The sequence below is a fragment of the Condylura cristata genome, unplaced genomic scaffold (genome assembly GCF_000260355.1).
Source record: "Condylura cristata isolate star-nosed mole 26May11 unplaced genomic scaffold, ConCri1.0 scaffold00049, whole genome shotgun sequence".
In the NCBI taxonomy this organism is placed as follows: domain Eukaryota; kingdom Metazoa; phylum Chordata; class Mammalia; order Eulipotyphla; family Talpidae; genus Condylura; species Condylura cristata.
In genome coordinates, this window is record NW_004567150.1 from 282,263 (window position 1) to 306,021 (window position 23,759).

The following is a 23,759-nucleotide window of genomic DNA, read 5'->3' on the forward strand; positions in this document are numbered from 1 at the left end:
ATGCCATTAGCTGTGGTTGTTAAAGATGGCAACATTTTTGTGTGTTTTACATATTTAATTCCAAATAACTGAAAACTAACAATTTAAAATATTTTTAAACTGAAAAAGTGAACTGCATCACTCTATCCCAATGGATAACACCAACCTGGAATAAAGTAGTGTTTGGGGGGAAAATATGCTTGATATGATCAAGAGGTAACTTGTCAGCAAATTATTCGTGATAAAATGTGGCAAAATGCTAACATTTGGTAAATACAGATGAAGAGTATAGGGATTTTCACTATTCTCGTTACACTATTGGTAACTTGGAAATATTTTTTAAAACTTTTGAAAGCTATTTTGGCTGGCCAAGTTTTAGACTTTCTAATAAGCCATACACCAAGATTGCTTATATACTTTTTTCTTAAGGAAAATCTTATTTTGAATTCCTCGGGTGTAATTATCACCTTATTACTTGACAACATCATCAAGTGTTACCCTATATAGGTTAAATTATCAGGTAACTGGAGCATAGCTCATGAAATGCCAAAATACTGTATTTTTTAAAAAACGTACTATTCTTAACTTTCAGAGTTTTTAATTACCAGTCATCATTAGCTGCTTCTATAAATGGTTTGGGTTTTTTTTTTTGGTTTTCACAAGTGGTTTTGATGGTATTTATATAGAGCAAAGGACAGTGCAGAAAGTTGCTTTGCCATCTCCGTTAAGTAACTACTATTACCTGAGGTCTTAAATTGCCTGTGTTTACATTTGTGCTTTTAAGTTTGTTGAAAGTAAACATGAAGAAATTCCCAAAGATTATGAGTAAAAAATAGCATACATGAATGTCATGCTGTTTTGAGTATTCAAAGGCTTTTATGGACAGTAAGATTCATCTTTTTAAAAAAATCAAAGTTGCAAGATCTCTATCCAAGTATGTACCAGAAGATTCTTATACTTAAAATTACTACCTATGAAATTTTTCTGCATTTATAATCATTTGGACTAATCAGGTATTCATAATTAAATCTGCAAATTAAAATAATTAGAAAGCATCACAAAAATAGTATGATACAGCTTTAAGCCATAATTCTTATCTCTATTCCAACTGTTCAACTGCTAACCTGTATAGTGATTTTCAATTCTGTTCCTATTTCCTGACAGCATTTCTCAATCACCTTTTCATGACAGCACCGACTGAGAGAGAAAGTATTACTCAAATCAAATGTAGTTTCCCTAATAAGAGAAATGCTAGAATTTTGCTAACATCTAGTCTTAACCTCAACTAGAATACTGTGATTCAATTCTGCCACCAACCACCACAAATTTGCAAACTCCACAAGTTTAAGGGCTCAGTCTTCCGTAAAACAGCCCCTACTTTTGGATGTCAGCCCCAAGTGGCTGAGCACAAATTCCCACTTTTGACTGACAGGTTACAAGTTTAAGGGTTCCCTCAATTTCAGAATTCACTAAATGATGACTCACAAAATTCAGGAAAGCACTATATTCATGATTAGTTTTATTATAAAGGACTCAAAGTATGACTTACAGCCAACTGAAGAGACATATAGGGCAAAGGTGTGGGGGAAGTTTAAGAGATTCCACAACCTCTGTGGAATCAAGGCATGTCACCATGGTTATGGTTAACACGTTAAGTGTTCACCAATCAGGAAGTTCCACCCAGCTTCAGTGTCCAGTGTTTTTAATTGGGGACTTCCCACTCATGTCAATGATTAAACTATTGGTGGCACAACTGAATAACTTCCCAGAGTTCAAACTCCCACAGGTTAGGACTGCCCAAAGTCCTAACCTTATGGGGCAGGTCTGTCTGGTGACTAATCCCCACTAATCTCCCCACTATGTAGGGAGAGGTCTAGCAAGAGACCTCATTAGCATCACTAAGAAAATGCTGTTGTCCAGGAAGTCAAAAAGGATTTTAGAAGCTCCATGTCAGAAACCCAGGAAAGAGACTAAAATTTGTATACCAGTTGAATAGGATTAAACATTGAAGTAGGATTAAACACCAATATCTAAGATTTTTCTTTTCACTCAAACAATTTTCACCCTTTCCAAGACAAATAAGAGACAGCCCCCCAAAACCAGAATGGAATTTTATTGTGTAAAGTTTATAGAAGTATGACTGGTATTCTTCTGTACAAAGTACACATCAAACGGTTTTAAATACAACTGAGAGAAATCCAAATCCTATGACAACATTTGATACAAGCATAAACATTTACAGATACACTAAAAATTTTTTAAAATATCTTCTTTCTCCAGAGTCCAATGCGCATTTCTGAGAGACAGGGACATAACCCAGGCAAGGTCACAATGGCATTTTATTGCCCTCGATGCTGATTTTCACTGCGTGTGCAGATCTGCTTTTTTTCCTGATATCTGTGAACTTTCTCATCTGTTTATCCAGTCGACTGATGCCCTTCTTGGAGGTCCCCTGAAACTAAGAGTGGGGTAAAAATTAAAGAGCAAATTATTGAAATAATAAATGTAGCTTTGTCTTCATCTTCTTTTTATCTGAAAGTCAGCAGTTGGAAGAGTTCCCAGCTCTAGGAACCAGAACACGCTTTGGTAACTTCAGGAACAAGGTAAGCATATACCACAGCATTAAAAACCATATTACTTTCCCCATGAAAAATAATTTTGTTGTGGTCTATGCATTGTTTTAAAATTCTGCGTCAGTCGATGGAAATCTACCAGGTAAGAGAAAGGGAGAAAAATTGTAACTATGACTTCCCTGCCCACCCTGCATTCCATCAGATTACATTTTGACTGTATGTTTTTCCTTTTCAAAAATTAAACATGGAGCTCACCACTAGACATAGAGTGGCATAAAAAGTAAGGATCTTCTAAGGTAAGAAAACTCATCTGAGAAAAGGCTGTAGCATAGTGAATAGGGTTAGAGGATTAGTAAAGCAAATCCATCAAGTGCTGGAGCTCCAGTTTTAGTCTTGAGGTGGGTGAATCCCTGCTCTGTCTCAGCAGATTTTGTAACCCAGGCACACCATGTCCCTGGTCTGTACTCCTCAAGACTGTTGGGATAAGTAAAATAATCACACAATCACAAATACAAGTCAAAGTTCAAAATAAATATCAACTACTACTACTATGACTACTTTGAAGTCATTAGATTTGTGTTAAAGAATATCTGAAACAAAAAGAATTAAGTCTTGTGTTACAAGGGATTAATTACTTCTTGCATCTTTTCCTTCTTGCCTTTCAAGTTTAAAGATGTGTTGTTACATTATCTCTTTTACATTTATTGTAAAAAGACTGCATGTCTTGAAAAGATGTGGTCTCCAAGAAATCAAAACTTTTCAGAAAAATTGAAAGCTGAAAAAGTCAAAAGGGTAAATTCTTTTGGCACACTTGTGTTGCTAACAATTTTGATCTTTAATAATGCTGAGAAGTTAAAAACAGATGGGCTTTCTAATTCTTCTCAGATATTACTTAATCACCCATGAAACTTAATTCAAAGAATGTTAAAATAAGATAGGGCCGGGCCCTCCCTGGTGGCACAGCGGGTTGAGGCACAGCACTAAGAAACTAAAGCCACTTCCGCATGAGTTCGATCTGAGTTCAATCCCCGCCTGCCCCGGAGGAGACCACATGGCGTGGCAGACCTCTCCTGACCTGCCCTCTGCTCCCTTCAGCAGTGTATTTCGTCGATCTGCCTGTTCTGCTCCCTGCTCTGTCTCTGGTGACTCCTCCGCATTTCTGGCCTGTACCCCAGTTCTGTACAAATAAATAAATAAATCTTTAAAAAAAAAAAGAAGATAGGGCCTAGGAGACTCTCTAGTTGGTAATGTAAATAGTTCGTTGAGTGGGTGCCTCCCAAGTCTCTCTCCTCTGAACTCCACATCCACGTCAGATACAAGAAAGGTACTCAAGTAATTTTGCACAAGAACTATATTGACTATCCTCAATTTGCTAGTAACAGCTCAATTCCAAATATTGTTCTATATCAATTTTAATCCTCAGCACTAGTACTCCAGATTTGCATAAAATATTATCAGGAGGAAAGAGTTATGATACCACTACTATATTGAATATCCAAGAATTCTCAGTCCCAAAAATCTGACTTCCTTTCAGACAATGTGCCTTGATTTAGTCACCTAGAAGTCTCTGCAGTCACCCAACTCCCAGTGACTCTACACACCAGTCTGAACTACTACTTGCACACTCTCCCACACTTCCTCTAAAAGCTGAAGCGCCACCAGCTCTGTCTAGCCTCAACAACTTGCATGCTCCCTGGTCAATGCCATCTACATCTCTTGACAGATACATCTCAAGGTTTGTAGCTGGCACGTGTCTTGTCATTACAAACCTTAACACATACAGAACATAATACCAAACTGAATGACCTCTTTATGATTACGTCCTTAGGACAGTCACAATGCATGAAGCATATTTTATCAGTAAAAACACCCCCAAAATCAAGAGTACCTTAAAACACGAACAAGATGGAGTTGTTTAAATACATTACAATATAACTGTACCATGATACAATACTAAGTAACTGAAGTATGCTGATAAAAGAGTTTTTATCATGTTAAATAAAAGTCAAATCCAATAAGGTATAAAATATGACCATAATTTTGTTTAAAAATTAAAAACAAAATCAAAACCACTTATGTTTGTGTACATATATAAAAAGAACTAAAAATAACATAATATTAATATTAAAAAGTGGTTGGGGTTAAAAGTGACATTAATTTTACTTGAAAATTTTGTATTAAAACATTAATTTTATTTGTTATTAAAACATTTATTTTTGTTATTTTAAAAGCATTATGGAAGAAAGTAATGACATAATGTGTAGATTACTACATTGTTTAGGTGTGAAAAATCAGAAACTACTAGAGAACTACATGTTTATACAACAGACTGTCAAGCAGCCACTGTGATAAATCTGTAAGGTGGTTTAATGAAAAGTAAAATTAACTATGTTAAAGTATCAACTGAAAAAGAGGCCAAAAAAGTGTTATCAAATGCTTTTGAATGAAAGGTGATTTCTCTCTTCACAATCGCAAACTTTTCCACAACTGTAACCAGAAAAAACTTAAGTTTAAAGTATTAACTGAAAATACATTTCCCACATCAAACTGCTAAGTTAGAAAAGCAGGACTGTGGGGAAGTTGTTACTTTAGTTAATATTTACTTAAGTAATTTCAAAATAAAAAGTTTAAAATAAATTAATTCCAATTTCAGATATGTTTTCTAATAACACTTAAGTTTGTACATGGTAGAATATAGTGAATATGCAATCTTCCTGAATAAGCAGTGTCACATGGTTTAAGAACAGTATTCTAACAAGGGGCCACCAGCTCCTAAAACGTTTTTGGGGCACAGCTCGACAAGCCACATTCAGGACTAGAACAATACCAAAACATTATGATCCTGGGAGTGTTAGGAATTAAGTGCTGAGAACTCTATCTCCAATTCCTTCCCCTCATATTGGTCACTGGTGTGCTCTAACAAGAGAAAAGGGCCACTTCTTTTTACCTACTCATCAACTAAAGGGACGGTAGGATCAGAAATACCACCACCAGCAGTAAGGTAAATGCCCTTCAGGATGTAAGGTGTGCTTCCAAAGTAGAATGGCCACTAAGATTTGTTATATTTTCTTTGTCATATTATAGATCTCAATTCTCAAAAATAAATGTGCTGAGGAAGAAAAAGTATCATAAAAAAGAGGGATAAGGAGACAATATAAACAGTGATATAATATAAACAGAAAAAATGATGGTGGTAGAGGAGAAGGTTATCAAGGGATATGGATACAAGAAAAAGGAAAGGAATGAAACTAGGCTCTTATACTTTATTTATGCTCAGTAAATAAGAATCAGTACATAAGAAAGTGTGCTTTGAGACAGTAGCTTAACAATAAAATGAACTGGCAGAAGGTGAATGCAGTCTGTGAAACTAGCTGCTACAGCTGGGGTCATGGTCATGGAGAAGTCAAAAAATGAAGCCAATACATTCAGACTCTTGTCAAGAGTACAGTGCAAAAAGGTACTATTACTAATCTCAGAGCACATCAGGTAGCGACTGGCCTTGCTCTGAGTCTTCATTTCTAACCATGTACTAAGTATGTATTGATCAAATTTATCTCCTAAATATTCAGTGTAAGGTTTTATACATTAAGTCCTCACGTGCATGTTGCTAAGCCACTCACAACATGTAAAGAAGCCACCTCTCTCTATAATGAAGTTACTAATTTATATACCTGTAATGTCAACCACTATGATTATGGGCCTTAATAAAAATGGGTACCAGTCAGAAAACCAAAATGCTTCTCAGAGAAGTAGTTCTCTGTTATACTCTATGGTTCTCTAATAAAGACTTTTTTTTTTTAATGGTTTAATTAAATGCTGAGATTACTCAGAGCAGAAAATATTGCCAGAATTCAATCAAAATTTTGGGATTGTGATCAACTTTATATCCACCTCTTATAGCTACATAATAAATTCTTTCATGTCACTAAAAGGTCAAGAGCACTTGAAGTGGTCATGAACTGCTTGTCAAAGCCATTATTTCAGAAACTGAAAGTGGGCCTTACTTTTTCTAGTTCAGAAACACACACACACACTGTTTTCACTCTAGCTGCTAATAACTCAAGCCCATGCACAAACATGCTTCCTTGGGGATACCTCTCAGATATACTCTGGTAGGGCCAGGCCTACAAGGGCATCCTGTTGCCTTCAATGCTGAACTTGACAGCACGGTGCACTTTGCTGAGTCGTTTCTGTTCTGCAAATCGCCTTTTATGCTTTTCCAATCGGCTTAGGCCCTTTTTAAGAATACCAGGCTAGAAGGAGTAGTTTGAATGGAGAATAAAAAAAGATTACTGAGAAACAACGAAGATCACTCAACAGTATTTATAATGATGACAGAGAAAGTGTTTAGCCTACTTCACAACAGTATTCCTTAAAATTGCTGAAAAGATAGGGAGGGACTGACTACAAATGCCATTGAATTCTAACTGCCAAAGTTCTATAACAATGTATCAACGACTATATCACCCCTAAGCTTTAAGAGTCAGATGAAATAGAAAGAAACTTCCTGGCTTTGTAATATTTTAAGTCTGGAGTGGTTCATCAGCAATCAATCACCTGACTACATAATACTACAAAGAAGCTCTCTTTAAATCAGATAAACTTTTAGGGAAGTAAAGGATAATTAAGCATGAAGTAAAAAACAAAATAATAATTCGTATAATATCCACCTTACTCTCCCATTTGCTTACCCTGGATGACTCCATTTCCACATTCCACTTGGGCCTGACAACATAGTCCTTGTTTGAGGGCATCGGGACCCTTGCCCGGGCACAGAATCCAGGATCTCCAGGTCGAAGTGCCCTGAGGATGGGAAGAGAATACTCCTGTTTTTGTAGCCATTTATCTGCCCACCTTTCCGAAATCTCCTCTACTCTCCCAAAGTCACCCAATCTACCCTCTTTTCTGTCTTAGCTGAGCCTCATCATCAAATTACTGAGTTCCTAAATGTTCCTCCCCAACACATTTCCTCTGCATTTTTAGGGTTCCTTTACACCTCTATTCAGCTTCAAATGTATCCCTGCTTCTCTCACTTTCAAGACTGATTTATCTATCAGGATTCTAGATTTCAACTTATTTCTAATGTAGTCCTTACTTGGGTTCACTTATGCAGAAAAACTAGTAGTCAAAATGAATCCCCCAAACTGAGTATGCCCATAAAGCAGTTTATGGTTTTATTTATACAACTCGTAACTTTTTTGGCCTTTGTTTATGAATAATTTCTGAGATATAGATTCACAAGCCGTTATAAGAAATAACACAAAGAGATCCAATGGAACAAATAAAGTACACTACCGCACCCAGGATGTTGATATAATCCATATTTATTTGTAAATGCAGTTTTACTTGCATTTGTGTGTGTGCACATTTAATTGTATGTTATTTTACCGCTGTGTAGGCTTATGTGTCCATAAGGATCCCTTCTTCTGTCCTTTTATAAACACACCCACTTTCCTCATTCACACAGTCCCTATTGCCTAGGGACCACGAATACCAGTATCTTCAGTTCCGTAATTCTGTCATTTCAAAAAAGGGATATACAAATGGAATGTACAATGTAACCTTAACAAGTGAATAAGAAGTTACTCCTATCCTTTCAACATACCTCCCCTGAGATTTATCCAAATTGCTGCATACTTCAATACTTTGTTCCTTTTAATTGATGAGTAGCATTCTATGGTGTGAGTGTACTACAGTTTTTCCATTCACTTGGAGGGATATCTAGTTTATTCCAATTTGGGGGCCATTATAAACAAAGCTATACATTCATATACAGGTTTCTGCACAACTTTTTGTTTCTTTGGGACAAATGCCCAGGGGTGAAATTACTAAGTTGTATGGTGGTTGCATGGTTAATTTTATATGAAACTATTTTCCTGAGTAGCTGTACCATCTCATCCACAGCAATGTATTAATTATCTCTTTATCTGCATCCTATGTGGTGGTGTAACACACAGTATCTTTTATACAGCAGGTCTTCAAATAATGTTGTTTTATGTTGATGAGAAAAAAAGAGTCCTGGGTGGGGCCACTGACTGTATGGCGTTTGTAAGTTTTCCCTAAGTCCGATGTAGTTCATTGGCATTTCAAAATCTTCCCAGTCTGAGTGAGTGAGTGAATCTGGGAGTGAAGAGTATGTTTCTGTGATGGAATGGCATACTGTTCAGTGCTGGGTTAGGCTCTGGCCACACTTGACCCTGAACAGGAAAAAGTGGGTTGGAATATGAATGCCTGAGTAAATGCAAGTTATTGCTTAATATTAGAATTGCCTGGGCTGTTGTTTAAGTTTGGTTATGTTTTTGTAACCAGAAATATGCTGTAGGAACTTAACTCTTTTTTATGATAAAGTTGGTTTCTATATACACCATTGCATTTAAAGTCAGTTTCTAAGAACTTACTGAAAATGTTTAAGAGAGAGGACTTACTGTGCACTTTTGAGAACTCCAACCAGACCAAAGTGAGACTATCATCCTTCAAAAGTAAAGCCTATTTGCAGATGTCTGGACATTCAAATGATTCAACTTTTAGGTAACTAGTCTTCCTAATAATGGTAAATGGGGAGTGGGTGTATGTGGAGGGGTGGAGAAAGAGCAGAAGATGAAAACATGAAAGGTCTAAATTGTTTCTGTTTCCTCATATACTTTTTAATCCATTCTTAACAGCAAACTTCTATACCCCTCATGTACATGAACAGAGTAAATGGTTAACCAAAGAAAATTTCTTATGACTCTTACTTTCTTCTGGAAGTTACAATCTGTCTTGTCATCAAACTTACCCATAACAAAACACACTCGCTCCCTCCAAGCTCATCTTCCATTCTCTTGCAATCTGGGTGTTGCTAATCTCCAAACCCCCTGCACCATCTGCAAATGTTTATAGCCTGTCACTGACGCCCTCTAGCATGGCCTTACTTTAGGTTATTCTCGAACAGCAAACAGCTTAGTTACCATCACTGGCTGCTCACCTAGCTACATCCACTTTCAAAGACATTTTATTTCTTACACTATACTTTGTTTTTCTATAGAGATTAGTGATCAGTCATGTCTAATCCAAATTCCAACTTCGAGGCTCATGGTGTTTACAGGATAGCTCGATTAAGCATCTCACAATTACTATGCTCAAAACAGAAGTGACCTCTACTCTAAATCTATCGTCTTTTTCCAGTTCAGTGAACAGCAATGCCAGGATTTCAGCTATTTAGGTTAAAATTTTGGTTGGATCTTCAACTCTAGGCAACTCCTTAACCACTATATCACCAAATCCTGTCACTACTGTTGCCAAAGTCTTGTCAACTTTCTGCTGCTCTCTGACCTCAAACCCTATACCAGGTCACCAGCTTCAGTGTTTCAAATCATATCTGATGACTTCCATGTCTATGCTCAAAAACTTTCTATAGAATCATAAAGTGAAAATTCCTCATCTTGATTTTACAGCCCTTCAAAATTTGGGGCACAGCTACATTCCAAGCTTTACTTCTATCATCTCTGGCACCACACTATTGCCTAAACCCTTCAGCCTACTAGCCAGTCCTAAAAGAGGCTTTGCCCATTTACCCTTCACATCTTTAAGCTCACTCCTTTGCTTATAATCCTGCTAAAATTTTAGCTTTTATTCTGATTTTTATTCCTAGAGCTTCACAGCTTCTAGTACATAGTAAGCAGCAACAAAATCTTCACTGAATTAACTGTTTCTCAATCTTCTTTATATCCCCCTGAGCACCCAATACAAAGCTCTGTGAACAGCCAGTCAGTGTGAAACTGAAACCAGCCCCCACCAATGTCAATATGCCATCACTTCACCTATAACTTTTCTTAAAGCAAAGCAGCAGGCAGAACATTTTCTAAGTAGCCCAAGGAAAATTAATTCAAGAATCTTACTTCTCCTCTCCTGTCAGCACCTTCTCAAGGTCTCTCCGGGGAGTCTGACCACCAGTACTAGGAAAAAAGCAATCAATAAGATATTAGGAATGTTAGAAACCTTGTAATTAAGGGGGGAAAAAAAAAAGCAAAGTGAAATATCACAACATATCTAGATCCTTTTTACTGCATTAGGGACATAACACTGTAAAAGTAGTAATTATGTTAGTCATCATTTGTACATCAAGTTTTCATTATGGTGAGCTATAAATGCCTTATTTGTATTGACCCTGCTACCCTGGATGCAACCAGTTAAACCAGTAACATCTTTCCTACACCTCAGATTTGTGAAAGGATTCTAAGAAAGTATTTTCTACAAGAAGATAAGTTGTGCCCGAAGTTTCCAGAAGTGTGGTAAAGGACACATTCTACTGGAAAGTTAAAGACTGGGAGGCAATACGAATTTTTCATTATCACTAATTACATTTAAACTGACAGGACTTATGCTACACAAACATATCAAGCTGAGAAGTAAAACAAAGTACTGTCATTTCTCAAATATCTTTTTTATTAAAAAACTGATTTATTACAACATTAATATTACTCCACTTATTCATACCTGTTCCCTCATACCTGTTCATTCTTCGTCTTTGAGGCATTTGTTCTAGATCTCTCTGTTCCCTTTCTTCTCTTGTCATTCCTTTGTAGTTTGAAGTAAGACCAAATATAGGGCGAGACCATTCATCTATGACAAAGAAAAATCAACTATGAACTTAGTCTACAAAGTAGCATTTCCCCTATCATGCCTTAAAATAACCACACACTAGTGGTTAAGTCATACTTCAGGCACTTAGAATATTCTTTCTTTGAAGATATTATTATTTCAGGATCATCTATAAGATAAACATAGGCTAATACCAGTACTTTAACTAGCCCCAGCTAATTCAGAATATTCAGTGTAAAAATATCTTCAAACCTGTAATCACTATAGGGATTAAGTGAGTATCACCAGACTCTCTTTGACAGCCACTAACTAGCTGTGTTGGTAGTTCATAAAGACAACCTAATTTCTATATTTACTACAATAAAGAAGACTGGAATTTTATTTTCTTACTGTGACAAAAAAGTTGCCATGCTTAACTGTCAAAATAGTCTATTTGTACTTCCTTAAGCCTAAGCAAGTTGTTAAGGTGAAAAAAAATATTGCATGCTCAGTGTTTCATCAATGCCAATCCAGATGTACAAACTAATGTTTCTGAAACATACGGAGCTTTTACTGCTGCATTTAGTACATCATCAAAATGAGAAAGTACCCGTAAAGACAACACAGAGGTTATCTAAGACAGGATCAAAGAGTCTTGGGGATCTATATACCTTTGAAAACTGACCCATTGGCCCTACCCTAGATTCAGAATCACTGTTGTATTAAGTCATGAGTATGAATGGGAATATTCTGGTTCTGTCAGTCCAGAGCAAAATAAGGTCTAAAACCATTGCCTAAAGCATCAAAAGTTAATCATTATAACAGTAGCTTGCAGGTTATTAAAAAGTTTAATGATGTACTACTTATCCAGTTTATGGAAAAAAATCCATATTGTTTTTGATATGGAATTTTTGATAATTGTAAAATTTCAAAGGAAAATAATTACTATTTTCAGAGAGTACTTTCTTTGATCTAGCATTGAAGTTTTAAAAATTCCTTTCTGCATGGAAGCATTAAGGAGGATGACTAAAATCAGACCCAGCTTTCATTCTTAAAAATGAAGGATTTCATAAATAATATGGCAATTAATTAAAGTGTAACAATCACAGCAGAGGCTAACACTTCTTGAGGAGTTTTGTGTTACAAAACACAATTCTCCCTTTTATAGAAGCAGTAGCCAAGATCTGGAGCTTAAATCAGTAATCCAAAGATATGCAGCAAGGCAAGTGTGACCAGGATGTGAATCGAGGTAAGACTGACTGACTCTAGGAACTGAACTCTAATCCCTTTCTCTCTACATACCCTTGATCCAAGATCAGAATGGATTATTTTGCTTGTTATATTTAAAACTGGACAGCATACTTAAATATACCAAGAAGTATTTCAAATGAAGGAAAAACTTGAAACCTACAGGAAATTATCAAAATTTTTAAAATTCACTTTGTCGACTCCTTCAAAATGAATACTGGTAAAATATTTGCTTTATATATACATAGTCTCTCTATGTCTACATAAACACAGCAAAGAAAGAGCAAGATGTACATACTGATTAATTTCCCTGCCATGTCCTTGTTAGACCTTGATTCCTTGGGATGTTTATAGAGATACATCACTGCTCGTCCAATCCCACTATGTTTCAGGGTCTCCTGGCTCACACTAGGTAGCTGAGAACATAAACACACACAGACATATTAATCACTCAGAGGTTGGGAGTTTGTTAATCTGTTCTACAGGACTTCTAAAATCTGGATCATTTACAACATAACAAATCAACAATTCAATTTTCAGGATCTATAGATCTTGAACACAAGGGTACTTTATGTTCACACCAAGTGCTGAGTTCAATATTACCAAAGTTAAAGTAAACTTTGAAAATGTGAGAACATTTCAACTAAACATACTTAGAGGTTAGCAATTTTATGCACGAGTTGGCCAAATTCTCAGGGTCTGAACCCAAACAGCCATCTATTAGTTCTATGACCTTGGACAAGTCATTTAACTTCTCTGAGCCCTAATTTCCTCATCTGTAAAATGGAGACAATACAACAACTTTGCAGGTTTGTTGTGAGAAATAAACAAAACAATACAAATATAAAACACCTAGCACATAGGTTCCTCAGAAATTCCTTCAGAAGTTAAGCAGCTTGCCCAAGGTGTAACAGTGACATAAAGGTGACCCAACTCAAGATTCATATGCAGATGTATCCGATTCTAAAGTTGGTATTCTTCTACCACAAATGCTTGCCTAGAGCTTGGCCTCTACAAAAATACTCTTTTCAGATAAACTGTATCTACTTCCGAGATCTTTTTCCTACAACACTATATATACATGAAATTTTATAAGGCTTTTTATATGGTATGTTCCTAATAAATACACTTGTAAGGTTTTACCTCTTCTGGCACAATATGGTAGGAAAAATGTATAAATATATGGTAAAATATAGAGGTTGTGATAATACAAACCACATCAGATAACTAATGAAGAGCAAGCAATCAGATCATCTGCCTCTAACCTCTTGTAGGATCTTCAACAGCTCCTCTCGAATCTTTAATGCTGGCAAACTCCTATCTGGTAGAGGTGAGAGCCATTCTTTGATGGCAGACATCACACCACTGTCAATAAATGTTTCTTTTAAGTCTTGCCTATAATAATAAAAAAAAATTTAAAAGGGTCAAATTTATGAATCTTAATTTGTTACAACTTCCTCTGAATTTTCTGACATATTTAGCATTGTCTCCAAAAATTGTTTTTAAAGAGTTAATACATTTTTTACTGACAATTATTTACAGGTTTCAAAAGCAATGAAATTTAGTTCCTATCTTTAAGAAATAGACTTGCCCTTAGGCAAAGGTCATTTATTAAAAATAAATTCAAATTACACTAGACAGGTAACATGTAAAATATAGACAGTAATTACTAAAACTAACAAATAACATTTATTCTGTCAGAATATTGATTTTCAAGCTATTTCAGGTGAGAGATCCCAAAACTGTGCCAGTCCTTGAAGGAGAAATGCATCTCTTTTAGCAGGGGAAAAAAAAAAAAATTAAATACTTTTTATGTACTAGAAGCAATTATGTTAATAGAAAGCCTAACGTATGTCAGATTATCTACACAGATAATTTTGTCTGTTGATAGAGGTAGCAATTTTCTAATAGAAAGTCCTAGATCTGGGGAATGGTATCAAAAAGGTAGGGGGCGGGAGGAGGGAAGTACATGGGACCATGGTGATGGCACATGGGTGACTTGGTGATGGGAAACCCATGGAGATTACAATTGAAATGAAAAAAAAAATGTACAAAATGATGTGAAAATAAACTATTATATTAAAAAAAAAAAAGTCCTAGACCACGCTTACAGCTCAATGGTGATTTGGGGAACTAATGTATCTCTTCAGCTAAAGAATGTGTTAACAAGAATCCATCAAAGAAGGGTCATTCTTCTAGAAAAAACAATGACATAATTCATTATATAACAGGCCATATAAGCCTTGTACAATATGTACAATAGTTTTACACTATCTATACTAGGATTTGCTGTTCTTGGTTAACATTTGGAAAATATATAAAATTTCAAGACTCAAAATTATAAAGAACAAAAAGTGGTTTCCAACTTTTTCTTTCACTAATATTGGTTGTATGAGGCATAAAAGTTTAAGAAAAATTTAATGAAGAAGTAATACAATTTGGAAAAGTTTTATTTACTTATTTAATTTTTGCATAGAACAGAGGTGTAGGCCAGAGGTACAGGGGAGTCAGAGGATTCACCAGAGACAGAGTGGGAAGCAGAACAGGTGAATTTACTACACTAAGGGAGCAAGGGGCAAGACAGGAGAGGTGTACTATTGATATGATGGTCAGCTTTCTGGCCAGGAACTAAACTAGGCAACAGTGGTGATAATGCTAAGACTTAAACCCCTATGCCACCAGGGAGGCCCTAACTTGTAAGGTTTTAATTGCTATTTGCGTGTGTGTGTGTGCACGCGCGTGTGCGTGTGTGAATTGATAGACCGTAACCATTCCTTAAAATTTCCAGGACTCCAGTTTGAATATTAATCCATTAAAAGGGGGAAACTTCTTTAATAGAATACTTACTTCTTAAGATGCATGACCACAGTAGGTAACAATGTTAATTTTTTTAGTGCTGGTTTTTTTTGATTATTCAACTGTCTGTCTTCCTATCCAGGATGAAAAAGATTAAAAAGGAGGAAAAAACAACTGTTAATAATTACAATCACCATTAGTCTAAACTTTAAACATTCATTTCTTTAAGAAACTTCAATTTTCCTATAAGAAAGAATAACTAAATAGTGGGCTTTTTTGTAGAGTCCCAAATTCTGTATATATGTTGATAGAACTCACAAAACTATTAAGATTAGCTTTTACAGTTATCAGATGAAAGGAACAACTTCAAAATATTGATGTAATTTTCAACTTTTTAAAGAATTTATTTATGATATTTATGATATACATTGTATCTGGGAAAACTTGGCTTAATGTCAGGAATGATTTTCTAGCTGTGAGATTTTATGATGTTACTAAAGAAGAGTCATTTCCTCATATTTATTAATTATGGAAAATTTCTAATTCTACTGAGAAAACCTGTCATATACATTTAAATAATTAAATACCATTATGGCTCATCTTACTTTAGCTACCATCTCTACCTACTATTCTTTCTACCCACCCCCGTCCCCAAATTACTCTGAAATAAATTCTAGATACCTATCATCGTATCTACAAATACTTCAGCAAACACCTTTAAGACATTCGAACTTGTTTTTAAACATGTTTGGCCAATTTTCACAATTTGGGTAGTATTTTAAAATGCAAGGAGTTGAATATCTCTCTTGATCACAGGCAAAAGTGACAAGTCAGTTTGTAACACAAAAAGAGCCTAAGTTTGTAACCCATTATATATGAAGAAACATTAGGTTTGCCTAACCTAATGGCAAAAATCATTATCCCTAAACAAGCAAAGGAATTCAGCTAAAAAGCTCATTTTATTGAACACTTAAGTTTTCTTCCCCCTAAATATATTACTTTTAAAAAGCAACTTATTTCCATGCCTAAGATTTAGGATAGTAAATGCTGGAAATGAACCATCTCACCTCAGCAGCTTCATTCATTTTGACAATCATGGCGCTCACAACATCATCCGCATCACTAATGAAAGTGCCACCATCACGGTTGCGTCTGCGCTTACCACTCATGCTCTTTTTCCGCTGTAACATCATCTCAAAATCTGACAGAAAGTCCATACTAAGCAGTAACACAAAAGTAAAAGAAATAAATTCCCTTTTAATACGCATTTCCTTTTATAACTTTTAACAACCACCAACCTTCTTAATTCTGAGTCAATAAAGTGCTACCTTCTTTTAAAGTGCAAGTACTCATAATGTCCTTTTAAAAGAACAGGGGATTCCAGGTTTTATATCCAACTTTTATACTAACTCATCTGTTATATATGTTAAACACTAAAAGCCCTGAACTTTTCATATACTACATCAATACTTGCCATTTTCAGCTCTATGATGGAACATTTTCAAATTTCAAGTTCTCAAAAGGTAGTGTCCATGGTCTAGTTTTAGGGACAATACCTTTTTTGGGTTGTTCAATGATTTGAACATTTTTGTCTCACAGTGTAAGTAGGGAAAAAAAATTGCTGCATTTCAGTGACAAGAAGGGCAACTCTCAAACACAGTCTGACTGAGACAAGGAAATCTAAAGACCCGCCCAAAACCCCAAAACCTTTAGTTTTCCCCAATCATTATACTTAAAGAAGGAACTAACTTGTTCTTTTTGCCACTCTCCTCTAAGTGAGATATGATTTATATAATTTCCAAAGGTATTGCCAAACTCCTTCACTTTAATTCTTGCATATCAGTAGAAATTAAAAAGAAAATTGCATTTAAAGCATCATATTTACAACTATAAACAGTAATTATTAAATTACTGTTTTGCCAGATTTTTTGAACAAATTACAACAATCACAACAAAAGTACGTGAAATACAATCAATATTTTATAGTTAAGACTTGTTTTATTTCCCCTTATCTCCAAATCAGTTTTTTCTTTTTCTTTTTTTAAAAAAAGGTATTTTAAAATTTTATTTTTTCATAAGTGCTTACTTGTCGAGGTATAAATTAAAAGCCCAGCACCACATAACTCCACATACTAACACTGATAAACACAGGCTAATGGAAAAAAAAAAAGAACAAATAATTTTCCATAGCACTGTGTAGAGAAGCATGATGGTAAAAACTCTAACAGTCTTTACACTTAATCAGGAAACAAAATAAGATAAAAACAAAGTTTGACAGTCTGTTTTCATTTTATAAATTTTTAAAACAAATTCTTTAAAAACAAAGCAAACTTACTGTTTCCCTCTTTTTATGTTATCATCAGAATCTGAGTCTTCTGCTTCTTTTACCTGTGTTTCACTTTTCTCTTCTTCCAAATCTTCTTGGTTAAAACCCTAAGGAAGGGTAATTTAGCCAATTTTAACAACTTTCTTATAGATTTTACTCTGCATAATTGTTCTCAACTTTTTCCATCCTTAAAAACTTAAAAGAGCGGCACTCCCTGGTGGCGCAGTGGGATAAAACACAGCACTTCCACATGAGTTCAATTCCCACCCGGAGGTGACATGGCGTGGCAGACCTCTCCTGACCCGCCCGCTGCTCCCCTCAGCAGTGTACTTCGACAATCTGCCTGTTCTGCTTCCCATTCTGTCTCTGAATCTTCTCACCGCCCCTGCACCTCTGACCTGTACCCCAGTTCTGCATGCACAAATAAAATAAATCTTTAAAATGAAATTTTTAATTTGTTGTTAAACTCTCCAAATTTAAAAATTTCAGTTACTATATATATATTTATTTAGAATTTTAATACAGTTACATGACTATTTTTCCAACTTGAATTTACTATCCTTATTTATTTTTATGACTGAAGTGCCAATGGTTTACATTTTTGTTTAAAATTTTAACAAAGCAGGATTTCTCCCCTCAGGTGTGGTCACCATAGCTTTCCCACCAACAAAGCACCCACCACCCTCCGCCATATTCCCTTGTAGTTCCTCCCTCTCACCCCACTCCCCTTTAAAGGCAGCAATTTCTGTCTCCTTTTTTCACTGCTGCTTTTACCACTCTGGTCCACAGCAGGATCTCCCAAAACTATTTGTTCACCCAACAAATAAATACATGAGCAATTCCCAATCTATGTTGTTACCATTTCTACAATGCCTTATATTCTGTTAATATCTTTATCAGTTACTATATTTTTATAGTCCTATCATTTTTATTGGCTCTTTTCCAAATCTGCCTTATATTTAAACAACTGTTTGCTCTGACAAAATTTTTAACCACTGATCACTCAATAAAGTTTTTAAAGTGATACTTAAAATTCTTTTATCTTAGATCTATTTCTTTTGCTACTGTCTTTCTGATGTCCTCTATATATCATACTATGTATTGGAAAAACTAAAGAAACAATTTGAAGTCTATGATGCTACTACCTTTGTCCTGAAAGGATTCTCTCTTCATAAGCTATGTGGCTGAGAGCTTAAGTCAAAGGTTTAAAAACCATTATAATCACATTTCTGGGACTGCTAATAGAGGACTCAAAACTTGCCAAATCTCATAATGGCTATTTTACTTTTAGTTCACCCTTAATTCTAGGAATCCCAATCTGATATATGGAGTTTTCATGGCTCCTCTAAACTCAACAGACACTGATTTCTTACTTTTTCATTTGAAGTTTTGAAGCTATAAGAAGCTAAAGCCTCTTCAGCATTGAGTTCGACCCCCACCCGGAAGCGACCCGGCATACTTCTCCTGGCCCGCCAGCTGCTCCCCTCAGCAGTGTACTTCATCAATCTGCCTGTTCTGCTCCCCACTCTGTCTCTAGTGCATCCTCTCACCACCCCTGCACCTCTGGTCTGTACCCCAGTTCTATATGCATAAATAATCTTTTTTTTTTAAATAAATAAGTCTTTTAAAAAAAATACAATAAACTTCTTCGCCTAAAGATCCCAGAAAAGATGATTCAAAATGCCTAGACTATCTCTTTAGGTTCTAGACTTTTACTGATTTTTGGCTAAGTAATACTTTGTTGCATTGTTTCTCTAATGATCAGCACATAGGCTTTTAACATTCTGTCTAGCTTTTCTAGTTGTATTTAGCAGAAGAGTTAGTTCAGTTAGTCCAATTCTAACCTGCCACAGCCAGAAATAAATGTTTCCTGATTATTATGACTCTCACTCTAACACTGTAAATACCTTTCATTATCTCTTAATGTGTTCCCTCCCCTTTTATTTCAATTTTGCCCGTTAATTATCCTTTAATGCCTATATACACCCTTTCTCTTCACTTTCTGAATGCCCTTTCTACATACATCACAGCTGTTTGTTTCTACTTATTGGAATCTCCCACTTAAGAAGCATAGAAACTTTGAAAAAATGAAGTTCAAAGAGGAAATATATCCATCTCTGCTTACTGTAAATTCTTCTTCCTCTTCATCACCAGATTCTCCAAATATGTCTGCAATAAGATTTCTACAAGAAACAAATATAAAATTTCATTTCATTGCTTTCTTTTCATTTGCATATAACCCACAAAATCTATTTCTAATAGAGTATAATTTACATACAGATCTTACAGTATCTACTTCAAAGGGTTCTCACAGAAGTATACACTCATGTAACCACTACCCTAATCAAGATATAGAACAATTCCACCTTCCCATAAAGTTGGCTTGTAGTCCCTTCTAGTCATTCCTCCACATTATCAGCAGCATTGAGGCAACCATCATTCTGACTTCCATCATCAGTTTTGCCTATTTTTGAGTGAGATAAGCCCTCTTTATTTCTTCACTTAGGACAGCATTTTTGAGATTCATCTATTTCATGTTGTACAGCAATATTTCAGGAAGTAAATCCTGATTTCCCCCAAAGCCTTCCAACTAGGCAACATATATCGTATTATACCACAGCATAAATTTTAATACAAGTTTAAAAAACTCAAAAACAAATACTTTCTACTACCTTATACAAACCCTTGAAAACTCACTTACTCTTCTTCATTCCCGGACTCACTATCACTCCCAAACAGATCCTTCTCTTCATTTTTCTTATCAGACAACTCTTCTTTCCCTGCTTCTTCTTCACTGTCAGAAGCCACAGTCTTCTCTCTTTTGCCTGATTTGTCTGATGTAACATCACTGTCAGAGTCATCTGCATCAGAGACAACACGACTCTTCTTTGCTGCTGTTGAAAATAAAAACATTAATCCTTTTCTACCATGGTTATTATATAACTATGTATGACGTGCATTCAAATAATAAAATTCTAGATTTCCCGATAATTCATAATAACCAAGATTCATTTCAAGTCATCTTAACATTATGCTATTGAGGAAAAAAGTAGTCAAAAGATGAAGAATGAAATCAGCATCCTAAAAGTGGACATCAATAACTATCTTTCCTTTTTTTTTTTTAAAGATTTACTTATTTGTGCATACAGAACTGGGGTACAGGCCAGAGGCTCAGGGGCGGCGAGAGGCTTCACCAAAGACAGAACGGGGAGCAGAACAGGCAGATCGACGAAGTACACTGCTGAGGGGAGCAGCGGGCGGGTCAGGAGAGGTCTGCCACACCATGTGGTCACCTCCAGGGCAGGCGGGAATCGAACTCATGCGGAAGAGGCTTTAGATTCTCAGTACTGTGCTTTAACCTGCTGCACCACCAGAGAGGGCCCTATCTTTCCTTTTTTAAAAAAGGTTTATTTTATTTATTTATGTGTATAAGAGCTGGGGTGTAGGCCAGCGGTGTGGGGATGAGAGGATTCACCAGAGACAGAGTGGAGAGCAGAACAGGCAGATGGACTGAAATACACTGCAGAAGGGAACAATGGGCAGATCAGGAGAGGTCTGCTGCACCATGTGGCTTAGCTACCTGCCTGGGATCAAACTCTTGCCACCACAGAAGCTTGCTACCCTTTCTTTTGGGAAATACAAAAATAAGATAGACTAGTATGCAGATGTAGAGTCACTTCTATGGTTATAATATGGTTATTATATTACTAAGTATGACGTGCATTCACGTCATACTACCCTCCAGAGCTACAAAAAAAAAAAAAAAAACTTGGCTACTCTTCCAAATCCCCATGTTCCTTGAGCACTGCTTATCAGTTTGGAATCTCTCACTTCCTTAGTAAACTGACACATGTATGGTACACATTTGCCTTCTCCTATATTAACTACTAGGTTGTAATTGAATGTTGTTTTCATAAAAGTTACAGAGATATTCTACAGGAAAGGAAAGGGGAACAAGATCAAAACTGGGGCAGGAAGAGTACACAGGACTATGGTGATGGCACACGGTGGTGGAAAAGTCCATGGGGATTACAACTGATGAAAAAATGCATAAAATGAAGAAAGAAATAAAAAAGAAATATAAAATTTTTTAAAAGTGTAAGTTTCACAATAAAGCAATCATGTAAAACCTGTTATCCACGGGAACAGAGTTCAGGTAGCAAAGAGCAGAATATTTCTACAGAGGTAGGAAGTCTCTAAATAAGAGCTCTCTACACATATTCCTTGTATTTGGGTATTTAATGATGTTTAAAAATAAAGAGAGGTAAAAAAAAAAAAAAAGAGAAGAGAGGTACTTATGGGAATCCAGCCACTGTATGGATGTTTATGTAATACATGAGCTGTCGGAGATCCATAGCTAATTTGAGACAGTCAGGTTTTCAAATAAATTTTCTTTGAAACATTGTTCTTTCCTTACCCTTTCTTCCTTCCCAATCCATTGAAAATAGGTCTAATTCATATTTTGACACAGAACTTAATAAAAAGCTACTAGAACGCAAAGAAGATGTCAATGAAAATCAGTTTCCTAGATTGAATATAGATCAAGCTAAATGTAAAAAGGAAAACAAACATCATACCAGAAAAAAACAAAACACAAAGCTTCATAATTATAAGCTTAGACATTAAATAAACCTTAATAGACATTTACATATTAAGTAAAGTCCCAAATACTTCCTTACATGCTTTCTCATCTTCACTATCAGAAAGTACTGCAGCTTTTCGCTTTGCTTTCTCTTCTTCTTTTTCATCTTCATCACTATCAATTTTTGGCCTTTTGGGTTCTTCCTCTTCACTGTCAGAACTGTGAAATCTCTTCCTGTCTATGTGGGTATCTGTATGAAAGGAATCATTCTGCATTTCTGCATCCTCTCCCTTATTCTCCCCATCACTGTCATCTGACTCCTGTTTCTCTTTGTGTCTAGAGGTATTCTCAGTTTCTGAATCACTGGCAGGTTCCTTCTGAGGCTCCTCACTCTCAGAGTCGCTGACTCGGGGTTTTGGAAGCTCTTCATTTTCAGAATCAGTGGCCTGGTTCCTTGGGGGATCCTCACTTTCCGAATCACTAACCCGAGGTTTGGGAAGCTCCTCATTTTCAGAGTCACTGGCTTGGTGCCTTGGGGGATCCTCGCTTTCTGAATCACTGATACGGGGTTTGTCAAGCTCTTCATTTTCTGAGTCACTAGGCTGATGCCTTGGGGGATCCTCACTTTCTGAATCACTGATACGAGGCTTGGAAAGTTCCTCATTTTCTGAGTCACTGGCTTGGTGCCTTTGTGGATCTTCACTTTCTGAGTCACTGATACGGGGCTTGGGAAGCTCCTCACTTTCAGAATCACTAATTCGAGGTTTGGGAAGCTCTTCATTTTCAGAGTCACTGGCTTGGTGCCTTGGAGCATCCTCACTCTCAGAATCACTGATTCGAGGTTTGAGAGTATCCTCTGTTTCAGAGTCACTAGCAGGACTTTTGGGGAGCTCTTCAATCTCTGAATCACTGGCAGGATGCTTTCTAACATCTTCATTTTCAGAGTCACTTGCATGCCCATTAAGAAGTTCCTCATTTTCAGAGTCACTGACAGGTAATTTCCTGGGTTCCTCACTCTCAGAGTCACTCCCATGGTGATTGACATCCTCGTTTTCAGAATCACTTGCAGGAGGCTCTACATGCTCTTCAGATTCAGATTCACTGTCCTTTTGCCTATGAAGCTCCTCACTCTCAGAGTCACTAGCATTAAGATTTGAGGGGTCATCATTGTCAGAGTCTGTCACATGATGCCTTTTGTTGAGGACATCTTCTCTATCACTAGGTTCATTCTGAAAAATAAAGGGCAAAAAATTAAGTACAAAACAATGGTAGCAAAATGTGACAATTTTCAACAATGTTTTAAAATGTAGAAATACACATACTTGAAAGTAGAATATCTTGTTCTATACCTATACCTATACCTATCTTGTCCTACCCACCCATCTATCTGTGAAATGATTGATTTGGATCCCCAAAAGGACACTCAGCCTTCACCAAAACAAATTTTGAAATCATTATCCAGATTACTATATAGAAAACTTCTATTCTAAGGAGCTGGATAAAAAAAAAAAAAAGGTGGGGGGTGTTTCCAAACTACCTCCTCGGGAGGCCCAGGGCATGAATAACGATGTAATACATATCTCTTTTTTCAAAAGAAAAATTACTGTTTGAATGTTATAAAACAAGCCAGTCACACAAAAGATGATCAAAATATTACTGTGTTTACTAGTTAACTTGCTTTTTTTTTTTTTTTTTT

General features: G+C 36.0%; 1 protein-coding gene across 2 annotated transcripts in view; it reads right to left on the reverse strand.

Annotated features, from left to right (window-relative positions):
- Positions 1-2,072: 2,072 nt before the first annotated feature.
- IWS1 (IWS1 homolog (S. cerevisiae)) overlaps positions 2,073-23,759 on the reverse strand; it is a 41,820-nt gene continuing 20,133 nt past the window's right edge. Inside the window, exons 3-14 of one of the 2 annotated variants that reach the window (XM_012734187.1) lie at positions 22,161-23,292; positions 20,183-20,375; positions 19,607-19,664; positions 17,491-17,588; positions 16,223-16,373; positions 15,207-15,289; positions 13,625-13,754; positions 12,658-12,775; positions 11,042-11,153; positions 10,430-10,486; positions 7,244-7,355; positions 2,073-2,437 (exon numbers count right to left, since the gene is read on the reverse strand). In XM_012734187.1, coding sequence (XP_012589641.1) covers positions 2,306-2,437; positions 7,244-7,355; positions 10,430-10,486; positions 11,042-11,153; positions 12,658-12,775; positions 13,625-13,754; positions 15,207-15,289; positions 16,223-16,373; positions 17,491-17,588; positions 19,607-19,664; positions 20,183-20,375; positions 22,161-23,292 — 2,376 coding nt within the window. In that variant the 3' untranslated portion in view covers positions 2,073-2,305. The remainder of the gene's footprint in view (positions 2,438-7,243; positions 7,356-10,429; positions 10,487-11,041; positions 11,154-12,657; positions 12,776-13,624; positions 13,755-15,206; positions 15,290-16,222; positions 16,374-17,490; positions 17,589-19,606; positions 19,665-20,182; positions 20,376-22,160; positions 23,293-23,759) is intronic. The other variant, XM_012734188.1, reaches the window with a different exon arrangement.